This window comes from Limanda limanda, chromosome 1 (assembly GCF_963576545.1).
Source record: "Limanda limanda chromosome 1, fLimLim1.1, whole genome shotgun sequence".
Classification (NCBI taxonomy): Eukaryota; Metazoa; Chordata; class Actinopteri; order Pleuronectiformes; family Pleuronectidae; genus Limanda; species Limanda limanda.
In genome coordinates, this window is record NC_083636.1 from 1,914,250 (window position 1) to 1,939,519 (window position 25,270).

The 25,270-nt window shown below is 38.8% G+C and overlaps 1 protein-coding gene across 1 annotated transcript; it reads left to right on the plus strand.

The window, feature by feature from the left end:
• The first annotated feature begins 2,043 nt into the window (after positions 1-2,043).
• On the plus strand, positions 2,044-13,382 carry LOC133008744 (serine/threonine-protein phosphatase 2A regulatory subunit B'' subunit beta-like). Its single transcript, XM_061076022.1, has 6 exons — positions 2,044-2,100; positions 8,413-8,516; positions 9,183-9,285; positions 11,140-11,214; positions 11,328-11,414; positions 13,296-13,382. The coding sequence occupies exons 1-6, from the start codon at positions 2,044-2,046 to the stop codon at positions 13,380-13,382; spliced, it is 513 nt and encodes a 170-aa protein (XP_060932005.1).
• Positions 13,383-25,270: the final 11,888 nt, after the last annotated feature.

Sequence of the window (25,270 nt, forward strand, 5' to 3'; positions counted from 1 at the left end):
CAGAGCAGAAGCTGCAGTTGGTTTGTACCGAGCTGCAGTTTCTGTGTCCGTGTCCAGTCTGACCTGCTTTGGCTTTTTGTTTTCACATTTCGCATTACTAAAATATATGAGCCTGCAGCTATATATTTTTATTTATTTCAAAATAGGGTACTTCTTATTTCATACATTTCCCACAAATATGGGGAGGAGTCAAATAGCCCTACATAGTTCTGTGTATCATTTATTTCAAAGTAGACCTGCACTTGCCTGTGTATTTCTTCTCCTCTTCATAAGCATTTGTTTTTTTCCTTTGTTGTAACAGGTAAAAACAGCAATACAATGTCAACAGTTTTCTTTATTGTCGTTCTATGATTTCATAAATGCCACAATCTATAGTTAAGCATAGTATAACTTTGTATAAAACTTGATTAGCCAGACAAATTTTATTTGGGGGAAGAGGGGGCAAAATGTCTCTTTTGATAGTAAAGGTTTCCGACCCCTGCTATAGACATATAGGAGGGATATCTAATGGACAACCTAAGTACTGCAAGCTAGACTAGTATCCAGTTGTAGACACAACACAGGGGTTCCCTGGGCCTGAAAACTAATCTAAAATGTAATTTAGTTTTCGTCGACTAAAACTAGACTAAAATGTTCTGAGTTTTCATTGACGAAAACTAGACTAAAACTAAGAAGGATAAAAATGACTCAATGTGACTAAAACTAATAAGCATTTTCGTCCACAGTGTAAGACTAAGACTAAATCAAAAAAAGCTGCCAAAATTAACACTGCCGTCCTGTTAATTAACTTAAGGTCATGTGACATTAAGAACTTGATTTTCATATCGTGAACAAGAATTTAAGTGAATTGAATAAATCCAGTAAATTGCCGGCAGCACCGAGTTAAGAGTGATGATAATTTTTTGCTTTGTGCGACTGAATTGTGCTGTAATGATGTAAAAAAGTAATTTGCCCTCAGGTCCTTCTGTCTTGTAAAGATGCCAAATGAATAAATAAAGCTTAACTTGCTAAGTAACTCACTGAGTTTATTATTGAACAGGATTTCATTTCATGTCTCATCAGGCGGGCTCCCCTCAGTGCAGATTCATGCTGTGGACCTGAGAGTTAAATACATGAGCAAGTTGAGCAAGTGATTTAAAACTTCGTCTGTTTTGGAATGTGAGTCCGAACTGGGGGGGCTGGATATTACAGCTGGATTTCAGAAGGAGAAGGTGATTATTAGGACGAGTGAACTTTTTACTATGGTTAAAAAGACCTTATTAAGTGTGAGACAGACTCGTGCACGTTTACTATCCAAGATTCAGACACACATTCATCCCGAGCTGGTGTGTGTGTGTGCGTGTGTGTGTTCCTATAGTGGATCTTAGTGACTTAGAGTCTGTGTTTGAGTGTGTGTGTGCTCCAGGGTAAATAGCGTCTGATTTCTACTGTGACTCTTCAGCTTTCAGCTCCATTTTCTCTCAATGTCACAGACGCAGAGTGTGTGTGTGTGTGTGTGTGTGTGTGTGTGTGTGTGTGTGTGTGTGTGTGTGTGAGTGTGTTTCATGTCAGGTTATAATCCTGTCAGCCACAGAAACCTGAACTGACGTGAACAAGAGAGAGGAATGAACGACAGACTCGCTCTTCCCCTCTCTCTGGGGGAAACCATGGCAACGGGCCTGTCTCTGTTGCCATGGCTGCAGGTTGGAAACCGTCTGCCTCGGTGCCCTTGAGCAAAGCAAAGTCTAGAGGGGTAATTAAACGTGTGCACCTACAAGAAAAGACACAAGAACGAAGGGTTATTTTATAAAGACCGTGAAATGTGGAATGAATAAAATGAGACGGAAATATCAAACTAAAGACTCGTAAACAGACTAAATACATAAAGACAAAACAAGTCAATAGTCAAAGAGACGCTACAACGAGGCCCAACGTGTTTTGTGAGATCGTTCATCAAACTCTGATCAACTCAATTCTTGAGAACAAGGGAACATTTGAACCATACTTGAAGAAATTCCCTCAAGGCTTTCTTAAGAAATTGGGTTCACAAGACGACAAGACAAGATGGACAACATGAAAAACCGCCTCCGGCCACTAGGTGACGCCAGCCATAAATGTCGAGTAACTCAACAGATGTTAACTTCATTCCTCTTTTTTCAGAATCAATACAAGTTTCTCTGTTGTTTGATTCCATCACTTTCATTTCGTCATATTTTAAATGTGAAATCGTCTCAGAGCAGCAGAAACATCGAACTGTCACGACAACCAGACCAGAAACCGTCAAATGAACAGACGAGAGTTCCTAAAGAAGAGAACGAAAGAGAGGAAACGTAACGAGAGAAGATCAACAACAACAAATCAGAGTAAGAAGCTTGACTGTTCGTCTCTAATGATCAGTTTCACTCTCAGGTCGTAACAAAAGGTTTGAGACACAAAGTGTTCTGCTGCTGCAACGACGCCTCAGAGTGTGTGTGTGTCACAAATTAACATATCAATGCTCCTGCTGCCTCCCACTTCTTCTTCTTCTCTGCCTTCATGCCTTTCTGCCTTTCTGCTGAGACGTTAATTGTGGCTGATTATCAGAGGAGCACTGTTATCAACACACACGTACACACAAATGAACACACACACACACACACACTGCAGCAGAAAAGCTGAATCACTGAACAAGGATGTAGAACCTGGAACAAGTTAACATAGTGTTGGTTATCTTTTAGTTATTTTATTCTGCTGCTAAATCAATACTTTAAAAGTGTTTCCGGTCCCAGAATGGACATTTTACATTTTTCGGGTCGAAAATGAAATATTAATCTATGTTAATTCATGTCACTGAATACTTATGTTGTTATGTTTTTTCAAAATCTTTTGAAATGAACTTAACTGTAAGATAAGTTCTTTTTTTTTTTTTTTTATAGCTAAGGCTTATTAGAAGTTGACAAACTCTGGAGAAAGTCCAGATCAAATCTTCCGAGCTCCCTCGTGTGTGAAACCGGCTTTAACGACCGATCACAGAAGGTTCGAGGTCGGAGAGGAAATCTCTCTTTTCTCTGGACACATTCAAACACCGAGCTGCTGTTTCTATATTTTCACTGTAAAATAATTCATGCAAAAAGCTCCATATGCGTATGAGGACGAAAAACAACTGCAACGTAAAGATGCATTTATAAATGTGAGTGTGGGCTCTTGCTGCAGCTGACAAAACATTTTGGGAAACCAACAAAGAAAAACCTGAGACGCAGGTTATTCTCTCCTAAAGCCGAGTTGTTCTGCCGTCAAACCAATTTCACCAGCGTCTCTAACGATTCTGTGTCTGAATGAAACGCTGCAGCTGCAACGCGACCAAACAAACAGAGGCTCAGTAATCCTGTTCTCCAGAGAGGGCTCAACTAATTCAGGCTCAAATAATCAGAATAACACTGCTTCCTTTTGAAGCAGGGTTTATTTGGGCTCTACTCGTTTCACCTGTATTTCAAGGTAAGAGTGTACTCTTACTTTGAAATACAGGTGAAACTGATGTGATTGGCTGACGGCCAATCAGTTTTGAAACTAATTTCAAGCAAAACTGGACTCATTATTTCACATGTTTTTTTTTTACCCTAGATGCTGTTTCCCACTGCACCCAAGATTAAGATTAAAGAGTTTCTGAAGAACACAAATGACGAAGATGAGACCAGATATAATTCAAAATCTAAAACAAAAGTCTCATGAATCTCGATGAATTTGCATAAAACAGAGGGAGGGCTGTAGATAGAAATACAAACAAACTAATGAATAATAATAATAATAATAAATTTAAAATTTTTAGGGCTGCAAAGCAGCACTGGGTGGGCCCGAGCACATCCATTTTGAAGCGTTGCATGCTTTTTGTCTGAAAAAACAAAAATAACCAGTTCTGACAGAGAGAGAGACGTAACCTTTGCAAGACATAAAGTTTCCTTTGATCTAGGAAGACTGAAATCAAAGGATTCATGGTCCATGTATGTCCGCGTTACAGAACATCGTGTTTTAATGGCGTGTAATCAAACTTTGACGCCACGCCACGGTCACACCGTGTGATTAAAAAAAAATCCGTCAGTCAGTTTTTATCTCCATCTTGTTTTGATGACACTCATTTCAATTTGAAGTTGATCCGATGAAAACCCTGGTACAAGTGTATCAAAGAAAAAAAGTGGAATATGGCCAAAATGGCCACTAAATGCAAAATAGCAGGCTTCCTGTTGTGTTTTTCCAATTGCACCAAGAGACTTTTTTGTTTGTCTGGTCATGATACACCTGTATATCGATTTTTGTGAAGATAGGTCAATGGGAACACCTTCCGGGGGTCTCGGGCTGTCTCGGGGGGCACCGTTGAGTCATTTTGCGACGCCCATTGAAAATTACTTCAGAATACGTAAATTTTCACCACTTTCTAACTTTCTGCAAATTTTGGTAAGAAGTTGAGCATGTTAAAGCCCTCAAAAAGCCAATTCATTTGCCTGAATAATAATAATAATAATAATAATAATAATAATAATAATAATAATAATCCTTACAATTTCAATAGGGTCTCACCAGACACCTTTGATGTCTGTGCTCGGGCCCTAATGAATAATAATAATAATAAATAAAGTTTCCTTTGATCTAGGAAGACTGAAATCAAAGGATTCATGGTCCATGTATGTCCGCGTTACAGAACATCATGTTTTAATGGCGTGTAATCAAACTTTGACGCCACGCCACGGTCACACTGTGTGATTAAAAAAAAATCCGTCAGTCAGTTTTTATCTCCATCTTGTCGTGATGACACTCATCTCAATTTGAAGTTGATCCGATGAAAACCCTGGTACAAGTGTATCAAAGAAAAAATGTGGAATATGGCCAAAATGGCCACTAAATGCAATATAGCAGGCTTCCTGTTGTGTTTTTCCAATTGCACCCAGAGACTTTTTTGTTTGTCTGGTCATGATACACCTGTATATCGATTTTTGTGAAGATAGGTCAATGGGAACACCTTCCGGGGGTCTCGGGCTGTCTCGGGGGGCACCGTTGAGCCATTTTGCGACGCCCATTGAAAATTCCTTCAGAATACGTAAATTTTCACCACTTTCTAACTTTCTGCAAATTTTGGTAAGAAGTTGAGCATGTTAAAGCCCTCAAAAAGCCAATTCATTTGCCTGAATAATAATAATAATAATAATAATCCTTACAATTTCAATAGGGTCTCACCAGACACCTTTGATGTCTGTGCTCGGGCCCTAATAATAATAAATAAAGTTTCCTTTGATCTAGGAAGACTGAAATCAAAGGATTCATGGTCCATGTATGTCCGCGTTACAGAACATCGTGTTTTAATGGCGTGTAATCAAATTTTGACGCCACGCCACGGTCACACCGTGTGATTAAAAAAAAATCCGTCAGTCAGTTTTTATCTCCATCTTGTTGTGATGACACTCATCTCAATTTGAAGTTGATCCGATGAAAACCCTGGTACAAGTGTATCAAAGAAAAAATGTGGAATATGGCCAAAATGGCCACTAAATACAAAATATCAGGCTTCCTGTTTTGTTTTTACAATTGCACCCAGAGACTTTTTTGTTTGTTTGGTCATGATACACCTGTATATCGATTTTTGTGAAGATAGGTCAATGGGAACACCTTCCGGGGGTCTCGGGGGGTCTCGGGGGGCACCGTTGAGCCATTTTGCGACGCCCATTGAAAATTCCTTCAGAATACGTAAATTTTCACCACTTTCTGACTTTCTGCAAATTTTGGTAAGAAGTTGAGCATGTTAAAGCCCTCAAAAAGCCAATTCATTTGCCTGAATAATAATAATAATAATAAATAAAATTTTTAGGGCTGCAAAGCAGCACTGGGTGGGCCCGAGCACATCCATTTTGAAGCGTTGCATGCTTTTTGTCTGAAAAAACAAAAATAACCAGTTCTGAGAGAGAGAGACGTAACCTTTGCAAAACATAAAGTTTCCTTTGATCTAGGAAGACTGAAATCAAAGGATTCATGGTCCATGTATGTCCGCGTTACAGAACATCGTGTTTTAATGGCGTGTAATCAAACTTTGACGCCACGCCACGGTCACACCGTGTGATTAAAAAAAAATCCGTCAGTCAGTTTTTATCTCCATCTTGTTGTGATGACACTCATCTCAATTTGAAGTTGATCCGATGAAAACCCTGATACAAGTGTATCAAAGAAAAAATGTGGAATATGGCCAAAATGGCCACTAAATGCAAAATAGCAGGCTTCCTGTTGTGTTTTTCCAATTGCACCAAGAGACTTTTTTGTTTGTCTGGTCATGATACACCTGTATATCGATTTTTGTGAAGATAGGTCAATGGGAACACCTTCCGGGGGTCTCGGGGGGCACCGTTGAGCCATTTTGCGACGCCCATTGAAAATTCCTTCAGAATACGTAAATTTTCACCACTTTCTAACTTTCTGCAAATTTTGGTAAGAAGTTGAGCATGTTAAAGCCCTCAAAAAGCCAATTCATTTGCCTGAATAATAATAATAATCATTACAATTTCAATAGGGTCTCACCAGACACCTTTGATGTCTGTGCTCGGGCCCTAATAAAAAATAATAATAATAATAATAATAAATAATAATAATAATGAAAATATAACATTTTTAGGGCTGCAAAGCAGCACTGGGTGGGCCCGAGCACATCCATTTTGAAGCGTTGCATGCTTTTTGTCTGAAAAAAACAAAAATAACCAGTTCTGAGAGAGAGAGGACGTAACCTTTGCAAGACATAAAGTTTCCTTTGATCTAGGAAGACTGAAATCAAAGGATTCATGGTCCATGTATGTACGCGTTACAGAACATCATGTTTTAATGGCGTGTAATCAAACTTTGACGCCACGCCACGGTCACACTGTGTGATTAAAAAAAAATCCGTCAGTCAGTTTTTATCTCCATCTTGTCGTGATGACACTCATCTCAATTTGAAGTTGATCCGATGAAAACCCTGGTACAAGTGTATCAAAGAAAAAATGTGGAATATGGCCAAAATGGCCACTAAATGCAATATAGCAGGCTTCCTGTTGTGTTTTTCCAATTGCACCCAGAGACTTTTTTGTTTGTCTGGTCATGATACACCTGTATATCGATTTTTGTGAAGATAGGTCAATGGGAACACCTTCCGGGGGTCTCGGGCTGTCTCGGGGGGCACCGTTGAGCCATTTTGCGACGCCCATTGAAAATTCCTTCAGAATACGTAAATTTTCACCACTTTCTAACTTTCTGCAAATTTTGGTAAGAAGTTGAGCATGTTAAAGCCCTCAAAAAGCCAATTCATTTGCCTGAATAATAATAATAAATATTAACTAAAATTTTTAGGGCTGCAAAGCAGCACTGGGTGGGCCCGAGCACATCCATTTTGAAGCGTTGCATGCTTTTTGTCTGAAAAAACAAAAATAACCAGTTCTGAGAGAGAAAGAGACGTGACCTTTGCAAGACATAAAGTTTCCTTTGATCTAAGAAGACTGAAATCAAAGGATTCATGGTCCATGTATGTCCGCGTTACAGAACATCGTGTTTTAATGGCGTGTAATCAAATTTTGACGCCACGCCACGGTCACACCGTGTGATTAAAAAAAAATCCGTCAGTCAGTTCTTATCTCCATCTTGTTGTGATGACACTCATCTCAATTTTAAGTTGATCCGATGAAAACCCTGGTACAAGTGTATCAAAGAAAAAATGTGGAATATGTCCAAAATGGCCACTAAATACAAAATATCAGGCTTCCTGTTTTGTTTTTACAATTGCACCCAGAGACTTTTTTGTTTGTTTGGTCATGATACACCTGTATATCGATTTTTGTGAAGATAGGTCAATGGGAACACCTTCCGGGGGTCTCGGGGGGTCTCGGGGGGCACCGTTGAGCCATTTTGCGACGCCCATTGAAAATTCCTTCAGAATACGTAAATTTTCACCACTTTCTAACTTTCTGCTAATTTTGGTAAGAAGTTGAGCATGTTAAAGCCCTCAAAAAGCCAATTCATTTGCCTGAATAATAATAATAATAATAAATATATAAGTTATAAATTATAAAATATGTAGCCCGGCGGTTCAGCTGCCACCCAGTAAATTATTTTCATTTGTGCCATTTAGCTCCTGACTTTTCAAATGTTTACTGATTATTATTTTTTTTTTAATACCCCACGGAAAAAATTATCTTCCTCTCCCAGGGGAATGTGAGCATTGGCCTGAAGGGAACCTGAGTAAAGAGAGAAATGACAAGTAGATTTCCTCAGGGAAGTCTGCAAGTGATGCAGCACTGCTTTTGAAACCAAACAGAGTCATGTGTCATGTGCTGTTCTTTCCTGCATGAAATGTCATGTGTAAAATTAAAGCGCACTTTTTTTTTAACATTCATATTTCTCCTTTATATCCTCACCACACACAACCCCATCCTTCCCTCCCTGTCTCCTCAGGCCTGTGAGTGCCCCGTCTACTGGAAAGTGCCATTGTTCAACTCCGCTGGAGGCGACAGGACGGGCTTCGTGTCCGTTCACAAATTCGTGGCTATGTGGAGAAAGTAAGACAATAGCTCCTCTTATTCTCACCCGACTACTGGTTCCCTCACTCTCAGCCAAATGGCTCACACTGTCTCCTCTGGACAATGATGACGACTCGCGAGGGATCACAGATGCTGCATGCAGTATCTGCTATTATCACATTTTCCTTTTCATTTCTTCACAGAAATCATTGATCACAAAGCCCTTGTAAAACACTCAAAGGGGACAGTCTCTTTGCATATACAGTATATAAATGAAAACATCCATTCAGTGTCTTTCTGTGTGAAATTGAAAGGAATACCATTGCTCTTTTGTAATGGTGGCCGCTCGCTGTCTGCTGAACACGATTGCATGCAGTAGGCATGGTCTTGTATTAATGTATGAGCCTCCAGAGAACTGCACAGACCTGGCCTTTGACTTGAGCTCATGACTGAGGCCTTCTCAGATGAGAGGCCACACCACACGCTTGCATTATTTTTCCGCCGCTACCAGAACTCTCCACGCTTATAATCACCAGGCAGCGATTCAGAATTCTAATTTCAGAATGTATTATACCTGCGCTTGCACTATTATGTGGAACTCTTCAAAACCTGTGTTGCAAAAAGAAGGATAAAACGCATGGAGAGAACATGAGAGTGAAGGAGGGAGAAACCTTGACACCATCTGTTCTCTCTTTTCTTCTCCAGAATTCTGCAGACCTGTCACAATGACGCGTCTAAATTCGTGCACCTCTTGGCCAAGCCTGGCTGCAATTACCTGGAACAAGACGACTTTATTCCATTCCTGCAGGTACGGGCCGCAGCACACCCAGGGAGAGGGCTGAACTTGGCAATGTAGGATGGCAAAAAATGCATTGGGTTGAGTGGTGTGAACAGAACATTTCATGTGGTTTAGGACTAATTTAGGGATATGACTGTATGCCAGTAATATGGTGGTGGAGTGTCTCCACAAGAGGAGATTCCATTGGTGCAGGATTCAGGCTCAGCCAAAATTAACCAAGTGGATATGGAGGTAAAAATGGATTTGATGTAATCAGGTGTCTTAAAAAATGTCATAATATGAAATTTAAAGCTTTAAAAGGCCTTAAATACAGTAAAATATTACATTCTAGGTCTAAATTATTTTCAGGTAGGTCTTAATCTTAACATCCATTTAAAAGCTACTTCAGTTGTGCTTTTCAATTAGCTCGATTTTTTTTAAGGCAAATGTTTTGATGGTGTGAATAGTTTGTAATTTCTCAGTGTGTCGTAGTTTTTTCTCAACAATGTTTTATTAGCACAATGTAATAAAACTTCAAACAAGATCATTGTGGAGCTGATAACAGACACCTTGGTCAAAAAGATACAGTACATTCTCTCTCTGCCTGTAGTTAACGTAAGATCATGTAGTGTATAAGTTACTTCACCTTATCTTCAATTATAGGTAAGTCATGGTAATTCTGAGACTCTGACATTCCTTCATATCTGTCGCACTTGACATGGGTCTTAATTTTCATTCATTATGGTTTGGAAGAGTTGTTGAAACCTGCAGAAATCCTGGTAAAGCATCGAGACAATCCAAGAAAACAGGCTTTCATATTTATCAAATCTTTCCCTGAGAATCATAAAATTGACTGTTTGGCCAGTCTCACCATGTGGACCTGCTGTGCTGGCTGTTTGTGTTCTCACTCCACCTGACAAGCTGTTGCTGCTCCGTGCTGGCCCCACCCTACACCTGATTCATTTTCATGCTGGCAGGAGCAGCTGGGCTGTGCCGAGCAGCCGTTAGCATACCGGCAGAGATGCCTTGTGGCACTCGCAGTTTAATTTGTAAGGTTCGGCACAGCGAATCGCCTTTGACTGTTTTGATGAATGAAACGCGGATTGCACTGGAGTAGATTTGACTGTCCCCGCCTGTTTCCTGTGCCCGGTGATTTATGTGTTTCTCTATGATTTAATTTCTCACAGTAAGAGTCAAAGAGGCACGACGGCTGCCCTGAAATAAGGCCTTTTAATTTCATTGCCGCCTTCGCATTTATGTCAACAATTCTTTCCTCCAGCAGAGGAGAAGGGGGGAGAATGAAGAAACGACAGGGTTTGATGGCAGGAATATAGCTACAGTGCGTTTGAAATGCAGCACACCCCCTCTGTGACTTTATGGCACAAGGAAGGGGAGAAGGTTAAGAGCAGTCACCAGCAAACGTCTTTTACCCGGCCTTCCCACCACTTTCCTAAAATGTAAGCTCATCCTAAAAGTGGTTGACCCAGGGATTTCTGACTTCAAAGAAGCATTTGAATTCGTGGTCTCTCTCCGAACAAGGCCTGGAGCCTTTTCTTTTCGTAGCACAATTTATAAAGCATATGGTATGACAGAGTGATGTCGATTGACATTAACGACTTCTGATGTTTGCTTTTAAATCCCCCCTCTGAATGTCATGTGTTCTGCCTCGCAAAAAAAAGAAAGACAGATGTGGTTTTCCATGTAACTCATCTGTAAGTGTAACTGCAGAATTCAGCTGAACATGTGTATTTGTAATTGTCGATCAGCATGTCACAGAGTTGTTATTTTTGCATTTGTGTTCATTAGTTTTGTGAGGTATGTTTTGGAATTGAAGCAGATGTGCAGGAGAAATAAAAGGGAGCTAACTTCTCTTTATATTTCCAGGATGTGGTGAACACTCATGCAGGCCTGGCTTTTCTGAAGGACGCAACGGACTTTCACTCACGATACATTACCACGGTATGCCGCCATGCTAAAAATACTGCAGCTAGGGAAACATTAAAACCAGATTGAATTGAATAAGATTTGTTTATGTGTTATTACGCATGATAACCCTGTCTACTTTTTTTCAGGTGGTTCAGAGGATATTTTACAATGTGAACCGGTCATGGAATGGAAAAATAACAGGTCATGAGCTCAGGAAAAGTAACTTTCTTCAGGTAAATTGCCTTTTCATGCTTTGTCCCATTTTGTTTGTATTTATACAAAAAAAGCATTTTAAAGTATTTTCCTAAAGATGTCTGTAGGTTTAAAAACTTAATTCAAATATTCTATACAAACAATGTTCTTTAGTTGCACTTATAATAAAATATAACATTTTTAGGGCTGCAAAGCAGCACTGGGTGGGCCCGAGCACATCCATTTTGAAGCGTTGCATGCTTTTTGTCTGAAAAAAACAAAAATAACCAGTTCTGAGAGAGAGAGACGTAACCTTTGCAAGACATATAGTTTCCTTTGATCTAGGAAGACTGAAATCAAAGGATTCATGGTCCATGTATGTCCGCGTTACAGAACATCATGTTTTAATGGCGTGTAATCAAACTTTGACGCCACGCCACGGTCACACTGTGTGATTAAAAAAAAATCCGTCAGTCAGTTTTTATCTCCATCTTGTCGTGATGACACTCATCTCAATTTGAAGTTGATCCGATGAAAACCCTGGTACAAGTGTATCAAAGAAAAAATGTGGAATATGGCCAAAATGGCCACTAAATGCAATATAGCAGGCTTCCTGTTGTGTTTTTCCAATTGCACCCAGAGACTTTTTTGTTTGTCTGGTCATGATACACCTGTATATCGATTTTTGTGAAGATAGGTCAATGGGAACACCTTCCGGGGGTCTCGGGCTGTCTCGGGGGGCACCGTTGAGCCATTTTGCGACGCCCATTGAAAATTCCTTCAGAATACGTAAATTTTCACCACTTTCTAACTTTCTGCAAATTTTGGTAAGAAGTTGAGCATGTTAAAGCCCTCAAAAAGCCAATTAATTTGCCTGAATAATAATAATAATAATAATAATAATAATAATAATAATAATAATAATAATAATAATAATAATAATAATAATAATCCTTACAATTTCAATAGGGTCTCACCAGACACCTTTGATGTCTGTGCTCGGGCCCTAATTAGATTTGACGTTGTGCCATCAGCTTGCATTGGAACTCTTAAATTTCAAGTCAGAATAACATTTTTAGGGCTGCAAAGCAGCACTGGGTGGGCCCGAGCACATCCATTTTGAAGCGTTGCATGCTTTTTGTCTGAAAAAACAAAAATAACCAGTTCTGAGAGAGAGAGAGACGTAACCTTTGCAAGACATAAAGTTTCCTTTGATCTAGGAAGACTGAAATCAAAGGATTCATGGTCCATGTATGTCCGCGTTACAGAACATCGTGTTTTAATGGCGTGTAATCAAACTTTGACGCCACGCCACGGTCACACCGTGTGATTAAAAAAAAATCCGTCAGTCAGTTTTTATCTCCATCTTGTTTTGATGACACTCATTTCAATTTGAAGTTGATCCGATGAAAACCCTGGTACAAGTGTATCAAAGAAAAAATGTGGAATATGGCCAAAATGGCCACTAAATGCAAAATAGCAGGCTTCCTGTTGTGTTTTTCCAATCGCACCAAGAGACTTTTTTGTTTGTCTGGTCATGATACACCTGTATATCGATTTTTGTGAAGATAGGTCAATGGGAACACCTTCCGGGGGTCTCGGGCTGTCTCGGGGGGCACCGTTGAGTCATTTTGCGACGCCCATTGAAAATTCCTTCAGAATACGTAAATTTTCACCACTTTCTAACTTTCTGCAAATTTTGGTAAGAAGTTGAGCATGTTAAAGCCCTCAAAAAGCCAATTCATTTGCCTGAATAATAATAATAATAATAATAATAATAATAATAATAATAATAATAATAATAAATATGGATTGGTGAACTTGTTCATTTAACATTTTTAAGAGAAGTTGTTTATTTCCACTTGGCTCTTGAGGTTTCAATTTAAAAACTGTTACGTGTTGCTGACACTTGGTGGCGCTAGAGTATGAGGTTGGCCTGTGCAGTGATGTTCAATGTGTTGCCTGTCGCCTCCTGGGAGCTGCTGCTCCTCCGGTGTGAGGAGGATTAACCTCAGGACACAGTGACAGACGAGTTTAACTCCAACATATCTGAACACATCAAAGTTCAATGTGTGACAAAATTAATTCTAAATATATCATCGTTATGCAGATTATAGTCAAAGATCTTAAGGGATGAATATCTACAAATACACATGCAGGAGTTTAAAGTAGACAAAACCATAAATGATGAACTTTGACCTTAGTTTTAAATAGAATGTGTTTAAAATATCTAAACATATTTAAACCATAACATATACTCGTAATACTATAACAAATCATATAGTGATAATAGCATACAACCATAACATATACTATAACAAATCATATAGTGATAATAGTATACAACCATAAGCTATACTAATAATTCTACAACATAACATAAACTATCAATACTATACTAACATAACATATACTTATAATACTATGCAACCCTAACATACACTAATAATTCTATAACATAACATATACTGATAATACTATACCACCATAACATACACTAATAAAACTATAAAATAACATATACTATCAATACTATACTAACATAACATATACTTATAATACTATGCAACAATAACATATACTAATAATACTATAACAAAACATATACTATAAATACTATACTAACATAAAATATACTGATAATACCATACTTAGATAATAAAATAATAACAATAATAATAATAATAATAATAATAATAATAAAAATTTTAGGGCTGCAAAGCAGCACTGGGTGGGCCCGAGCACATCCATTTTGAAGCGTTGCATGCTTTTTGTCTGAAAAAACAAAAATAACCAGTTCTGAGAGAGAGAGAGACGTAACCTTTGCAAGACATAAAGTTTCCTTTGATCTAGGAAGACTGAAATCAAAGGATTCATGGTCCATGTATGTCCGCGTTACAGAACATCGTGTTTTAATGGCGTGTAATCAAACTTTGACACCACGCCACGGTCACACCGTGTGATTAAAATAAAATCTGTCAGTCAGTTTTTATCTCCATCTTGTTGTGATGACACTCATCTCAATTTGAAGTTGATCCGATGAAAACCCTGGTACAAGTGTATCAAAGAAAAAATGTGGAATATGGCCAAAATGGCCACTAAATGCAAAATAGCAGGCTTCCTGTTGTGTTTTTCCAATTGCACCAAGAGACTTTTTTGTTTGTCTGGTCATGATACACCTGTATATCGATTTTTGTGAAGATAGGTCAATGGGAACACCTTCTGGGGGTCTCGGGGGGTCTCGGGGGGCACCGTTGAGCCATTTTGCGACGCCCATTGAAAATTCCTTCAGAATATGTAAATTTTCACCACTTTCTAACTTTCTGCAAATTTTGGTAAGAAGTTGAGCATGTTAAAGCCCTCAAAAAGCCATTTCATTTGCCTGAATAATAATAATAATAATAATAATAATAATAATAATCCTTACAATTTCAATAGGGTCTCACCAGACACCTTTGATGTCTGTGCTCGGGCCCTAATTAAAGCCCTCAAAAAGCCAATTCACTTGCCTGAATAATAATAATAATAATAAAATTTTTAGGGCTGCAAAGCAGCACTGGGTGGGCCCGAGCACATCCATTTTGAAGCGTTGCATGCTTTTTGTCTGAAAAAAACAAAAATAACCAGTTCTGAGAGAGAGAGAGACGTAACCTTTGCAAGACATAAAGTTTCCTTTGATCTAGGAAGACTGAAATCAAAGGATTCATGGTCCATGTTTGTCCGCGTTACAGAACATCGTGTTTTAATGGCGTGTAATCAAACTTTGACACCACGCCACGGTCACACCGTGTGATTAAAAAAAAAATCTGTCAGTCAGTTTTTATCTCCATCTTGTTGTGATGACACTCATCTCAATTTGAAGTTGATCCGATGAAAACCCTGGTACAAGTGTATCAAAAAAAAAATGTGGAATATGGCCAAAATGACCACTAAATGCAAAATAGCAGGCTTCCTGTTGTGTTTTTCCAATTGCACCAAGAGACTTTTTTGTTTGTCTGGTCATGATACACCTGTATATCGATTTTTGTGAAGATAGGTCAATGGGAACACCTTCCGGGGGTCTCGGGCTGTCTCGGGGGGCACCGTTGAGTCATTTTGCGACGCCCATTGAAAATTCCTTCAGAATACGTAAATTTTCACCACTTTCTAACTTTCTGCAAAATTTGGTAAGAAGTTGAGCATGTTAAAGCCCTCAAAAAGCCAATTCATTTGCCTGAATAATAATAATAATAATAATAATAATAAATATGGCCAAAATGGCCACTAAATGCAAAATAGCAGGCTTCCTGTTGTGTTTTTCCAATTGCACCAAGAGACTTTTTTGTTTGTCTGGTCATGATACACCTTTTATATCGATTTTTGTGAAGATAGGTCAATGGGAACACCTTCCGGGGGTCTCGGGCTGTCTCGGGGGGCACCGTTGAGCCATTTTGCGACGCCCATTGAAAATTCCTTCAGAATACGTAAATTTTCACCACTTTCTAACTTTCTGCAAATTTTGGTAAGAAGTTGAGCATGTTAAAGCCCTCAAAAAGCCAATTCATTTGCCTGAATAATAATAATAATAATAATAATAATAATAAAAATTTTAGGGCTGCAAAGCAGCACTGGGTGGGCCCGAGCACATCCATTTTGAAGCGTTGCATGCTTTTTGTCTGAAAAAACAAAAATAACCAGTTCTGAGAGAGAGAGAGACGTAACCTTTGCAAGACATAAAGTTTCCTTTGATCTAGGAAGACTGAAATCAAAGGATTCATGGTCCATGTATGTCCGCGTTACAGAACATCGTGTTTTAATGGCGTGTAATCAAACTTTGACACCACGCCACGGTCACACCGTGTGATTAAAAAAAAATCTGTCAGTCAGTTTTTATCTCCATCTTGTCGTGATGACACTCATCTCAATTTGAAGTTGATCCGATGAAAACCCTGGTACAAGTGTATCAAAGAAAAAATGTGGAATATGGCCAAAATGGCCACTAAATGCAAAATAGCAGGCTTCCTGTTGTGTTTTTCCAATTGCACCAAGAGACTTTTTTGTTTGTCTGGTCATGATACACCTGTATATCGATTTTTGTGAAGATAGGTCAATGGGAACACCTTCCGGGGGTCTCGGGCTGTCTCGGGGGGCACCGTTGAGCCATTTTGCGACGCCCATTGAAAATTCCTTCAGAATATGTAAATTTTCACCACTTTCTAACTTTCTGCAAATTTTGGTAAGAAGTTGAGCATGTTAAAGCCCTCAAAAAGCCAATTCATTTGCCTGAATAATAATAATAATAATAATAATAATAATAAAATAATAATAATAACTACAATTGCATTAAGAATTTTGACAGCAATGCAACAATAATAATGTCTATTAAAGCCCTCAAAAAGCCAATTCATTTGCCTGAATAATAATAATAATAATAATGAATAATAATAATAAATATAATAGCAGTATATAGTAATAATGGCAGCAACAACAGTATATATAATAATAGTAAATATAATAATAATGAAAATAAAATTTTTAGGGCTGCAAAGCAGCACTGGGTGGGCCCGAGCACATCCATTTTGAAGCGTTGCATGCTTTTTGTCTGAAAAAACAAAAATAACCAGTTCTGAGAGAGAAAGACGTAACCTTTGCAAGACATAAAGTTTCCTTTGATCTAGGAAGACTGAAATCAAAGGATTCATGGTCCATGTATGTCCGCGTTACAGAACATCGTGTTTTAATGGCGTGTAATCAAACTTTGACACCACGCCACGGTCACACCGTGTGATTAAAAAAAAATCTGTCAGTCAGTTTTTATCTCCATCTTGTCGTGATGACACTCATCTCAATTTGAAGTTGATCCGATGAAAACCCTGGTACAAGTGTATCAAAGAAAAAATGTGGAATATGGCCAAAATGGCCACTAAATGCAAAATAGCAGGCTTCCTGTTGTGTTTTTCCAATTGCACCAAGAGACTTTTTTGTTTGTCTGGTCATGATACACCTGTATATCGATTTTTGTGAAGATAGGTCAATGGGAACACCTTCCGGGGGTCTCGGGCTGTCTCGGGGGGCACCGTTGAGCCATTTTGCGACGCCCATTGAAAATTCCTTCAGAATATGTAAATTTTCACCACTTTCTAACTTTCTGCAAATTTTGGTAAGAAGTTGAGCATGTTAAAGCCCTCAAAAAGCCAATTCATTTGCCTGAATAATAATAATAATAATAATAATCCTTACAATTTCAATAGGGTCTCACCAGACACCTTTGATGTCTGTGCTCGGGCCCTAATAATCCTTACAATTTCAATAGGGTCTCACCAGACACCTTTGATGTCTGTGCTCGGGCCCTAATAATAATAATAATAATAATAATCCTTACAATTTCAATAGGGTCTCACCAGACACCTTTGATGTCTGTGCTCGGGCCCTAATTAAAAGTTGTGATGCCAAAAACACTTTTAAAAAAAAAACAGTCATAAATGTAGACGAAACAAGAAGAAAAGAACAGAAACAAGTAAAAATAATAATAATAATAATAATAATAAATATAACATTTTTAGGGCTGCAAAGCAGCACTGGGTGGGCCCGAGCACATCCATTTTGAAGCGTTGCATGCTTTTTGTCTGAAAAAACAAAAATAACCAGTTCTGAGAGAGAGAGAGAGGTAACCTTTGCAAGACATAAAGTTTCCTTTGATCTAGGAAGACTGAAATTAAAGGATTCATGGTCCATGTATGTCCGCGTTACAGAACATCATGTTTTAATGGCGTGTAATCAAACTTTGACGCCACGCCACGGTCACACTGTGTGATTAAAAAAAAATCTGTCAGTCAGTTTTTATCTCCATCTTGTCGTGATGACACTCATCTCAATTTGACGTTGATCCGATGAAAACCCTGGTACAAGTGTATCAAAGAAAAAATGTGGAATATGGCCAAAATGGCCACTAAATGCAATATAGCAGGCTTCCTGTTGTGTTTTTCCAATTGCACCCAGAGACTTTTTTGTTTGTCTGGTCATGATACACCTGTATATCGATTTTTGTGAAGATAGGTCAATGGGAACACCTTCCGGGGGTCTCGGGCTGTCTCGGGGGGCACCGTTGAGCCATTTTGCGACGCCCATTGAAAATTCCTTCAGAATACGTAAATTTTCACCACTTTCTAACTTTCTGCAAATTTTGGTAAGAAGTTGAGCATGTTAAAGCCCTCAAAAAGCCAATTCATTTGCCTGAATAATAATAATAATAATAATAATAATAATAACTAGGAAGACTGAAATCAAAGGATTCATGGTCCATGTATGTCCGCGTTACAGAACATCATGTTTTAATGGCGTGTAATCAAACTTTGACGCCACGCCACGGTCACACTGTGTGATTAAAAAAAAATCCGTCAGTCAGTTTTTATCTCCATCTTGTCGTGATGACACTCATCTCAATTTGAAGTTGATCCGATGAAAACCCTGGTACAAGTGTATCAAAGAAAAAATGTGGAATATGGCCAAAATGGCCACTAAATGCAATATAGCAGGCTTCCTGTTGTGTTTTTCCAATTGCACCCAGAGACTTTTTTGTTTGTCTGGTCATGATACACCTGTATATCGATTTTTGTGAAGATAGGTCAATGGGAACACCTTCCGGGGGTCTCGGGCTGTCTCGGGGGGCACCGTTGAGCCATTTTGCGACGCCCATTGAAAATTCCTTCAGAATACGTAAATTTTCACCACTTTCTAACTTTCTGCAAATTTTGGTAAGAAGTTGAGCATGTTAAAGCCCTCAAAAAGCCAATTCATTTGCCTGAATAATAATAATAATAATAATAATCCTTACAATTTCAATAGGGTCTCACCAGACACCTTTGATGTCTGTGCTCGGGCCCTAATAATCCTTACAATTTCAATAGGGTCTCACCAGACACCTTTGATGTCTGTGCTCGGGCCCTAATAATAATAATAATAATAATAATCCTTACAATTTCAATAGGGTCTCACCAGACACCTTTGATGTCTGTGCTCGGGCCCTAATTAAAAGTTGTGATGCCAAAAACACTTTTAAAAAAAAAACAGTCATAAATGTAGACGAAACAAGAAGAAAAGAACAGAAACAAGTAAAAATAATAATAATAATAATAATAATAATAATAAATATAACATTTTTAGGGCTGCAAAGCAGCACTGGGTGGGCCCGAGCACATCCATTTTGAAGCGTTGCATGCTTTTTGTCTGAAAAAACAAAAATAACCAGTTCTGAGAGAGAGAGAGAGGTAACCTTTGCAAGACATAAAGTTTCCTTTGATCTAGGAAGACTGAAATTAAAGGATTCATGGTCCATGTATGTCCGCGTTACAGAACATCATGTTTTAATGGCGTGTAATCAAACTTTGACGCCACGCCACGGTCACACTGTGTGATTAAAAAAAAATCTGTCAGTCAGTTTTTATCTCCATCTTGTCGTGATGACACTCATCTCAATTTGACGTTGATCCGATGAAAACCCTGGTACAAGTGTATCAAAGAAAAAATGTGGAATATGGCCAAAATGGCCACTAAATGCAATATAGCAGGCTTCCTGTTGTGTTTTTCCAATTGCACCCAGAGACTTTTTTGTTTGTCTGGTCATGATACACCTGTATATCGATTTTTGTGAAGATAGGTCAATGGGAACACCTTCCGGGGGTCTCGGGCTGTCTCGGGGGGCACCGTTGAGCCATTTTGCGACGCCCATTGAAAATTCCTTCAGAATACGTAAATTTTCACCACTTTCTAACTTTCTGCAAATTTTGGTAAGAAGTTGAGCATGTTAAAGCCCTCAAAAAGCCAATTCATTTGCCTGAATAATAATAATAATAATAATAATAATAATAACTAGGAAGACTGAAATCAAAGGATTCATGGTCCATGTATGTCCGCGTTACAGAACATCATGTTTTAATGGCGTGTAATCAAACTTTGACGCCACGCCACGGTCACACTGTGTGATTAAAAAAAAATCCGTCAGTCAGTTTTTATCTCCATCTTGTCGTGATGACACTCATCTCAATTTGAAGTTGATCCGATGAAAACCCTGGTACAAGTGTATCAAAGAAAAAATGTGGAATATGGCCAAAATGGCCACTAAATGCAATATAGCAGGCTTCCTGTTGTGTTTTTCCAATTGCACCCAGAGACTTTTTTGTTTGTCTGGTCATGATACACCTGTATATCGATTTTTGTGAAGATAGGTCAATGGGAACACCTTCCGGGGGTCTCGGGCTGTCTCGGGGGGCACCGTTGAGCCATTTTGCGACGCCCATTGAAAATTCCTTCAGAATACGTAAATTTTCACCACTTTCTAACTTTCTGCAAATTTTGGTAAGAAGTTGAGCATGTTAAAGCCCTCAAAAAGCCAATTCATTTGCCTGAATAATAATAATAATGAAATTTGAATAAAAAGAAAGGAAGCGAACAAGGAGGAAACAAGGAAGGAAGATAAGAAGCGATGGAGAAAAGAAGACAATACAACATTAATATTAACTAACATTTTTAGGGCTGCAAAGCAGCACTGGGTGGGCCCGAGCACATCCATTTTGAAGCGTTGCATGCTTTTTGTCTGAAAAAACAAAAATAACCAGTTCTGAGAGAGAAAGAGACGTGACCTTTGCAAGACATAAAGTTTCCTTTGATCTAGGAAGACTGAAATCAAAGGATTCATGGTCCATGTATGTCCGCGTTACAGAACATCGTGTTTTAATGGCGATTAATCAAACTTTGACACCACGCCACGGTCACACCGTGTGATTAAAAAAAAATCCGTCAGTCAGTTTTTATCTCCATCTTGTTGTGATGACACTCATCTCAATTTGAAGTTGATCCGATGAAAACCCTGGTACAAGTGTATCAAAGAAAAAATGTGGAATATGGCCAAAATGGCCACTAAATACAAAATATCAGGCTTCCTGTTTTGTTTTTACAATTGCACCCAGAGACTTTTTTGTTTGTTTGGTCATGATAGACCTGTATATCGATTTTTGTGAAGACAGGTCAATGGGAACACCTTCCGGGGGTCTCGGGGGGCACTGTTGAGCCATTTTGCGACGCCCATTGAAAATTCCTTCAGAATACGTAAATTTTCACCACTTTCTAACTTTCTGCAAATTTTGGTAAGAAGTTGAGCATGTTAAAGCCCTCAAAAAGCCAATTCATTTGCCTGAATAATAATAATAATAATCATTACAATTTCAATAGGGTCTCACCAGACACCTTTGATGTCTGTGCTCGGGCCCTAATAACTGGAAAGAAAGAGGAAGAACAACAGTTACTTATTTAGTTTTTACGACTTCCTTGAACATTGTGAGACACGGCGTTTAACATGTTTACCAGAATGACTCATGGATAAATATCAGCCATGTTTAGGAGACTGAGTGTGTGTAACTTGGTGAAGATCCAAATAAGATCTGATGAATTTAAATGGGTTTTCATAAGTACCATAGTCATGTAGCCTCCGGCCTGTTTGAATTTAAACAGTCAGTGACACAACAGTAAAGAGTTAACTTTTGAATAATTTGTGCCACCATCTATTGAATGGCAGATAAATCATAAGAGATAAAAAATAGCCTCTAGCAGACCTGAGCAGATATTTCATGCAGCCAAACTCTGTCAATGTTCAATGCAACCGGTTATTCATTTATATTTTTACTTCCCAGAGCTGAGCACAGACGTCACCGAATTGTAGCAGAAACCTTGGTCACGTGGATTTAGTGAATACTCCACATTGCAAGGAGTATTAATGGCGCTGGGAGTATTAATGGCGCTGGGGACCCCCGTCAACACGAGCTCTGACTAAACCCACGAGGACGTTTCCTTCAACTCTTTAAACACCGGAGTTTCCTTTACAATTCTCCACAGATGGAAAGGTTATAAGTGCATATGGTTCTTTTCACTCCCAGCAGCTCTGCTGGGCTCATGTACATATATACACACTTACATCAGCTTCATCCACGTCCACCTTCAGGAAAACCACGTTGGGGTACTCTGCCGCCAGTTGCTGCAGAAGAGAGAGAGAGAGAGAGAGAAAGAGAGAGAGTGGATCAGTAAACAAGACATTTAAATCTCACACATCGTCACATTTGCATTTGAAGGACGTTTCCTTCTCGGAGTGGGAACGTCGTGGTAAAGCGTTGCCCGAGCAACAAGCTCCCTCTCTGAAGAGATGCCCTTCAACAATTATTCCTCAAAAGGCTGCAACAGGTCTGCTTTTCAAAATAAAACAACCTCATATCCACAGACCTACGAGCCTCTAAGTCAGATGTAACTAGGGTTGTAAAATTGCGGGAATATTCAAAGTGGGAAACTTTCCATGGGAATTAACGGGAATATACGGGAATCTAGGGGAATCTATGGGAATATACACAGGAATTAATGGGAAATATAAAAAACAACAATATATAAGAAATAGAATAAAACCAGCATTCTGGACACTCAAAATCATGATCAATCAAATCCTTGCAAAACAAATACAAAAACAATAAATAATATGAAACTTCATACCTGTCATTCCTTCTTAACCCACCAACTCCTTACTCCTCCCCTCCTACACTGCCTACCCTCTCACCCCTCACCCCTTTCCTACTCCCCAAAACAAACCCCTCAATGTCAACCTCTAACCAATAATGTTAAAATTGTATATAATAATATAATACAATAGTATATGTATAACATTTACCTGTGTGTATTTTTCTCAATATAAATAAATGATTCATGATTCTAATATATTACCACAGTGTTGGTTTTGTTTGTTAGTTTCTATATTTAAATACATCACAAGTCAACAATTGGAGTTTACATATCGTCGTGAATCCATTAATGTGTGAATCATTGTGGTGATGAGTGGAGTCTTCATGCTCTTAAGGAGCACTGGGACAACATGCTTCACTCTGCCAACCGAGAGGAACAACATTAATTACAATCATCCACCTGGGAGCATTTAAAAAACGCGGATATTTTTAACTGCTTCTCAGGTGGTTCATGCGACATGTTTTCAGATGGATGCTATCTGTCCACTGGTGGGAGGTTGCTCACCTGTGTGTGCGCGCACAGTAGTAGTAGTAAAACACAATGTAAATTAGACATTGAAAATTCCTTCAGAATACGTAAATTTTCACCACTTTCTAACTTTCTGCAAATTTTGGTAAGAAATTGAGCATGTTAAAGCCCTCAAAAAGCCAATTCATTTGCCTGAATAATAATAATAATAATAATAATAATAATAAAAATTTTAGGGCTGCAAAGCAGCACTGGGTGGGCCCGAGCACATCCATTTTGAAGCGTTGCATGCTTTTTGTCTGAAAAAACAAAAATAACCAGTTCTGAGAGAGAGAGAGACGTAACCTTTGCAAGACATAAAGTTTCCTTTGATCTAGGAAGACTGAAATCAAAGGATTCATGGTCCATGTATGTCCGCGTTACAGAACATCGTGTTTTAATGGCGTGTTATCAAACTTTGACACCACGCCACGGTCACACCGTGTGATTAAAAAAAAATCTGTCAGTCAGTTTTTATCTCCATCTTGTTGTGATGACACTCATCTCAATTTGAAGTTGATCCGATGAAAACCCTGGTACAAGTGTATCAAAGAAAAAATGTGGAATATGGCCAAAATGGCCACTAAATGCAAAATAGCAGGCTTCCTGTTGTGTTTTTCCAATTGCACCAAGAGACTTTTTTGTTTGTCTGGTCATGATACACCTGTATATCGATTTTTGTGAAGATAGGTCAATGGGAACACCTTCCGGGGGTCTCGGGCTGTCTCGGGGGGCACCGTTGAGCCATTTTGCGACGCCCATTGAAAATTCCTTCAGAATATGTAAATTTTCACCACTTTCTAACTTTCTGCAAATTTTGGTAAGAAATTGAGCATGTTAAAGCCCTCAAAAAGCCAATTCATTTGCCTGAATAATAATAATAATAATAATAATAATAATAAAAATTTTAGGGCTGCAAAGCAGCACTGGGTGGGCCCGAGCACATCCATTTTGAAGCGTTGCATGCTTTTTGTCTGAAAAAACAAAAATAACCAGTTCTGAGAGAGAGAGAGACGTAACCTTTGCAAGACATAAAGTTTCCTTTGATCTAGGAAGACTGAAATCAAAGGATTCATGGTCCATGTATGTCCGCGTTACAGAACATCGTGTTTTAATGGCGTGTTATCAAACTTTGACACCACGCCACGGTCACACCGTGTGATTAAAAAAAAATCTGTCAGTCAGTTTTTATCTCCATCTTGTTGTGATGACACTCATCTCAATTTGAAGTTGATCCGATGAAAACCCTGGTACAAGTGTATCAAAGAAAAAATGTGGAATATGGCCAAAATGGCCACTAAATGCAAAATAGCAGGCTTCCTGTTGTGTTTTTCCAATTGCACCAAGAGACTTTTTTGTTTGTCTGGTCATGATACACCTGTATATCGATTTTTGTGAAGATAGGTCAATGGGAACACCTTCCGGGGGTCTCGGGCTGTCTCGGGGGGCACCGTTGAGCCATTTTGCGACGCCCATTGAAAATTCCTTCAGAATATGTAAATTTTCACCACTTTCTAACTTTCTGCAAATTTTGGTAAGAAGTTGAGCATGTTAAAGCCCTCAAAAAGCCAATTCATTTGCCTGAATAATAATAATGAAAACCCTGGTACAAGTGTATCAAAGAAAAAATGTGGAATATGGCCAAAATGGCCACTAAATACAAAATATCAGGCTTCCTGTTTTGTTTTTACAATTGCACCCAGAGACTTTTTTGTTTGTTTGGTCATGATACACCTGTATATCGATTTTTGTGAAGATAGGTCAATGGGAACACCTTCCGGGGGTCTCGGGGGGTCTCGGGGGGCACCGTTGAGCCATTTTGCGACGCCCATTGAAAATTCCTTCAGAATACGTA